This window comes from Erpetoichthys calabaricus, chromosome 11, assembly GCF_900747795.2.
Source record: "Erpetoichthys calabaricus chromosome 11, fErpCal1.3, whole genome shotgun sequence".
NCBI classification, from domain to species: Eukaryota; Metazoa; Chordata; class Cladistia; order Polypteriformes; family Polypteridae; genus Erpetoichthys; species Erpetoichthys calabaricus.
The window spans coordinates 148,739,354-148,745,353 of record NC_041404.2 but is presented as its reverse complement, the minus strand read 5'-3'; the positions used below and the strand labels follow the sequence as shown (position 1 = coordinate 148,745,353).

Here is a 6,000-nt window from a genome sequence, read left to right as displayed (position 1 = left end):
GGCAAAGTTCTGCTGTAGAAAAAAAAAAAAGCATTCTGGGAGTGCCCCCCCCCCAACAGTGTGCAAAGCATTGGAGAGGTGAGGGTACATTCATGGAGTGCCATAGCTGCCAGGCAGGCTGACAGACCTAATTTGAAAAGCTGGCACGTACAAAGGAAGGTGGGTCCCGGTTCCACCTCTGGAACCCGATTTGCTTTTGCTTATTTGGCACAGAGACCTGAAATAAATGGGCACCCACTCCTCTCAGTCACACCCTAATGACATCAATATCAGGTGGCTCGTCATTATTAAAAGGGACAAATTCACCTCTTATAGAATAAAGAAAAACTGACACGCTAAGCAAGTTCTGAAAAGAAGAAAGGAAAAACAAATAAAAAAATAAAATGCAACTCTGAAATGAAAGAAAAAGTACATCAGTCTGGGCTTCTGTTCTACTCTGACATCCAGATGCCAGCGGTCCACCAGGCTGAATGATCCCTTCTCTGGGACAAAATAAAGAAAGTTCAGCATATGGATTGAAAATTAAGAAGGTCTCTATTGTTATTAGAATTAAAAACTAATAATAGGTCATGAGAGACGTCCAGCCATGTCCGTGAAGTCCATGTCTATTATTCTTTTTTTTGGACACACTTTGTGTGTGAGCTGCCCTGGAAGTGACCGTTCCATTAGTTAAATGGGGGTGAAGGAAGTCCAAGCTGGCAGGCATGGTGCCACTCCATCCTGGAGCTTTCAGTGCTCTCAGCACTGTTCTTCCCCCAGAGACTCACGGATTTCGCCCATGTCCATGGAAGCAGCGGGGACCATTGCTTTGGTTCCCCCTCCGGGAAACACTTCTACAGAGCTGGAGATGGACTGGACTGAGCGATCGCGGTAATAGCTGATGGCCTCCTGGTCAATGAAAGTCTGTTCTTCACGGAGTCCCTGCTCAAACATCTTGCGCTTGTGCCGGAATTCAATGACAGTCTTGGTGTAGGAATTCAGGGTGGTGACCGAGGCTGCCATGCAGCAGGTGAAAGACCCCCATGCCAGGCTGGGAAAAATAAAGAAAAAGGGAAGACATTTTATTAGAACGTTGGAAGCTTTTCACAAGAACAGGCCATTCAGTATAAGAAAGCTGGCTAGTCCTCTCCACACAACTCCTCCAAAATAACATCAAGTCGAGTTTTGAAGGACCCTAAAGTCCTACTGTCTACTACACTACTTGGTCACTTATTCCAGGTATCTGTTTGTGTGAAATTTACATTTAACAGTTTCCAACTGTGTTCCCATGTTCTTGCTGAACTCATTTTAAAGTCACTGTCTTGATCCACTGGACTAATTCCCTTCATCTTTTTAAACACTTCAGTCAGGTCTCCTCTTCATCTTCTGTTGCTTAAACTCTAAAGGCTCAGCTCTTTTAATCTTTCCTCATAACTCATCCCCTGTAGCCATGAATCTGCCTCGTCGTTCTTCTCTGGACATTTTCTAGTGCTGCTATGTCCTTTTTGGAGACCAAAACTGCCCCCAGTACTCCAGATGAGGCCTCACCAGTGTATTATAAAGGTTGAGCAGAACCTCCTGTGCCTTGTACTGCACACATCAAGGCGCTATATAACCTGACAGTCTGTTAGCCTTCTTAATGGCTTCTGAACACTGCCTGGCAGTTGATAGTGTCGAGTCCACTATGACTCCTATGTCCTCCTCGTAAGGTGGACTTTAAATGTTCAGACCTCCCATTGTGTATTCAAAACTTACATTTTTACTTCTTATGTGTAATTCTTTCCATTTGCTGACATTTCATCGTCCACAACTCCACCCAAGCCTGAGTGCTGTCCAAGTCCCTCTGTGATTATTTAACAAATTTGAGATTATCTGCCTGTCCACCTCTCTTGGTATCATCTGCAAACTTAATCAGCTTGTTATTTATATTTCTATCTAAATTATTTATATATTGTGAATGATTGAGGCACCGTTGTCCCCTTGAACCCTCAGATCAGACGTCAGACACCAGGTAAAATCCAAAGATGAATATTTATTATTATATCTAACGTGCACAAAGCACCTACACTCCACAATACTTATATAATTAATAACCAATACAATAAACCAATCAATAATCAATCCTCCACTCCCAGACGCATTGCCACCCTTCCACCCAGCTCAGCTCAACGTCTGGGATTTCCCATCGTCCTTTTATACCCCCTGACCCGGAGGTGTTCGTGTCCAACAATCCACAAGTCCTTATGACTTCCAGGTCAGGGTAAAAGTCCTTTTCCTCAACCCAGAAGCCGTCGTTCCTTCTGGTCATGTGATCATGACGCACTTCCGGGTTATAGGGCACGTAAGAGTCCTTGAGCCTCCCTGCAGCGTCCTCTGGAGGGCCCCACGGTGTCCAGCAGGGTTGGGAATAAAAACTCCATTGTCCATAATTCCCTGCTGGTCTTCGGGGCACTTCCATGCTACAGGGAGGGCTCCATCTAGCGGCCTGGGGGTATTGGCCGGGATGAATGGCCGGCCATATCTCACAGTATGTTACTGGCCAAACTATATTTTAGGATAAACTAGTTTAGTCCAGTCCAAACTACTTTGTCCATAGCACGATAGGATGAAACCCACCCTTAGGAGAAACTGGTATGGCCTCGGCTAAACTAGCTTATCCTAATATTAACAATAGCAGCGGCCCCAGCCCTGACCCCTGCTGGACACCACTCATAACATCACCCAGTTCTGATAGGGCTCCTCTCTCCATCACCCTCTGCTTCCTGACAATTTCACGCCCATCTACACACCACACCCTTTTAGTTTGATGCCCAGCCTCTAATGTGGCACCTTATCAAATGCTTTATGAAAGTCAAGATAAATGATCTCTTGTTCTCCACTTTGATCAGAGTGTTTTGTTGATTCCTCGTAGAATTCCAGCTTGTTGATAAAACACGACCTCCTTCTTCTGAACCCACACATCTGGAAAAGGCAAAGCCATCCATCCTGACTGGGACATCAGTTGAGTGTCACCTCCCGTTACAGTGCACTGTACAGTAAATAAAGTAAGTTATTGTCTAACAGTGTGGTGTCTTCCCAGTCGGTGATGAGGGTCTCACTCACCCTTATGGGGGCTCATTTATAAAGGCTGTGTAAGCATAAGAAGAGACTGGAAAAGGGCCTTCTTAATGGCTTCTGAACACTGCCTGGCAGTTGATAGGGTCGTGTCCACTATGACACCTTAATCGTCCTCATATGGTGTTTTTTCAATTATCACACCTCCCATTGTGTATTCAAACCTCACATTTCCACTTCCTACATGTGATTCTTTACATTTACTGACATTACATTTTATCTGCCCAAGCCTGTGTGCTGTCCAAGTCCTTCTGTGATAACCCAATGGATTCGAGATTATCTGCCAATCCACCGAGCTTAGTATTGTCTGCAAACCTAACCAGCTTGTTCTTTATTCTAAAATGATGTTTCTTAATGTATATAAAAAACAGCAGGGACCCTGATTCCTTAGTGACCCCCAGTCCTGACAAGCTTCCTCACACCCTCACCCTGTGTTTGAGCCAGTTTTGCACTCCCTGAACACCCACTGCTCCACACCACTTCATTGTCATTTAAAAAGACGTACTAACACATCTACGCTTTTACCTTTCATCTTAACTAGAAAAACATAATCACGCCACTTCTAGCGTCGTTACATTGGTTACCAGTGTCATTTAGAACTGACTTTAAATTACTACTAATGGTTTACAAAGCCTTAAATAATCTCACCCTGTCCCATATTTTGGAATGGCTGCCTCCTTACACTCCAAGTTGTAACCTCAGATCTTCAGATGCTATGCTGCCATATCCTAACATGGGGTCACAGGGGTCCACTGGAGCCAATCCCAGCCAGCACAGGGCAGGAATAAATCCTGGGCAGGGCACCAGCCCACTGCAGGACACACACACACACAGGACAATTTCGGATCGCCAATGCACCTAACCTTCATGTCTTTGTACTGTGGGAGGAAACCCATGCAGACATGGGAAGAACATGCAAACTTCACACAGGGAGGACCCAGGAAGCGAACCCAGGTCTCCTAACTGCAAGGCAGCAGCACTACCCACAGCACCACTGTGCCGCCCGTACTGCTTCTAATTCCAACCTGAAAAGAAGTGGTGAGGCGGTCTTTTGCTCTTATACACCTAACATTTGAAGTACTTTACCAATAGAAATTTGCCAGACTAATACTGCAGAACAATTTAAAAAACAGCTAAAACCCATTATTTTAAAATGGCTTTTTCGTAGCTACATCCATCCATCCATTATTCAACCCACTATATCCTAACTACAGGGTCACAGGGGTCTGCTGGAGCCAATCCCAGCCAACACAGGGCGCAAGGCAGGAAACAAACCCCAGGCAGGGCACCAGCCCACCGCAGTTCGTAGCTACATTTTAGTTGTATTCCTCTAATTGAATTATCATTTTCCCCTGCCTTCTGCAGTTCCCTATTTATCTGGACTATGCTGTCTTTTCCAGGTCTTCTGTGCTGATGATCTGCGCCACCGCTACCTGATGAAGGTACCACACTGCTCCCTGTGTTTATGGATTGAATGGTAGGTGTCCCAGATGTCCACACATCCTTCTTCTTCTTCTTCTTTCAGCTGCTCCCATTAGGGGTTGCCACAGCAGGTCATCTTCTTCCATATCTTCCTCTCCTCTTCATCTTGTTCTGTCACACTCACCACCTGCATGTCCTCTCTCACCACATCCATAAACCTTCTCTTAGGCCTTCCTCTTTTTCTCTTCCCTGGCAGCTCTATCCTTAGCATCCTTCTCCCAATATACCCAGCATCTCTCCTCTGCACATGTCCAAACCAACACAATCTCGCTTCTCTGACTTTGTCTCCCAACCGTCCAACTTGAGCTGATCCTCTAATATACTTGTTCCTAATCCTATCCATCCTTGTCACCCCCAATACAAACCTTAATATCTTTAACTGTGCCATCTCCGGTTCTGGGGCCTCATGCATAACGCCGTGTGTAGAATTCACACTAAAACATGGCGTATGGACAAAAGTCAAAATGTGCGTACGCACAAAAAAATTCAGATGCAGAAAATCATGCGTCAGCCAACTTCCACGCACTTCTGCTACATAAATCCCAGTCTGTGTGAAATGTAATGCTCGTGCATGCGCCTGACGCCCCTCCCAGACTCCTCCCAGAATTACGCCTTTTGAATGTGCAAATCAACATAAATATTCCCTTAAGTTCAGCATTCCGTGAAAAGACAATGGCAAAAGCATAGGGAAAAAAGATGCAAATGGCCAAGAAGCCAGCAGTACTCCGTCTGACTTGTTTCCATTTCCACCTGTGGGAACTCATCATGCACTATCTGGTCTAAGAAAACACTTCAGAAAAAATGTGACAGACTGAAAATGGTCCATTTTAGGGTTCAAATCATTTGTACGATATCCCGGGAATGGAAAAAAATCTACGATGTAAGAACCTAACAATGCAGACTTAGAATCCATAAAATGAAATATGGTCTGAGACTGGCAAGGATTGGTTTCAAATTAAGTAACTGGGTTGGAAACGAAAACCTGCAGCCACTGCGGCCCTCCGGGTTTGACGTTGCCCACCCCTGCTCTAAACGGTTTGATTGCCACATGTGAGGAAGTCCTGTAGGTGGCAACGAACCTCAGTAAGGCAGCACGGTTTTCAGGTCTAATTGACACCTCCAGGTGTCTGCATTGTGTTCAGTTATCGCTTAAACTGACCGAAAATAATCAGATTAGACAGCTCAGCATTTAAGTGACAATCATTAGAAAGAAGAGAAGAAAATTGACTTTGATGCGTGTGTTTTTGGTGTCAGGAGATTCACTATCTGCTTTGGTCTCTGTTTATCATTAATCCTTTGGCCATAGTGTAGGTTAAGTGTGGCTTCTAGTTTTCTTTCCAGCACGTTCCTTCATTTCAGGTCAATCCCTCTTATTGATCAAACCTCTCATTTAATGACATGCCTTGTTTCAGCTACCTCTCCTGC

At 44.9% G+C, this 6,000-nt stretch overlaps 1 protein-coding gene across 1 annotated transcript in view; it reads right to left on the bottom strand.

Moving 5' to 3' along the window:
* Positions 1-200: 200 nt before the first annotated feature.
* Positions 201-6,000, bottom strand: part of gsg1l (gsg1-like) — a 133,855-nt gene continuing 128,055 nt past the window's right edge. Inside the window, exon 5 of the mRNA XM_028814308.2 lies at positions 201-1,030. Within this exon, the coding sequence (XP_028670141.1) occupies positions 739-1,030 (292 nt within the window). The 3' untranslated portion in view covers positions 201-738. The remainder of the gene's footprint in view (positions 1,031-6,000) is intronic.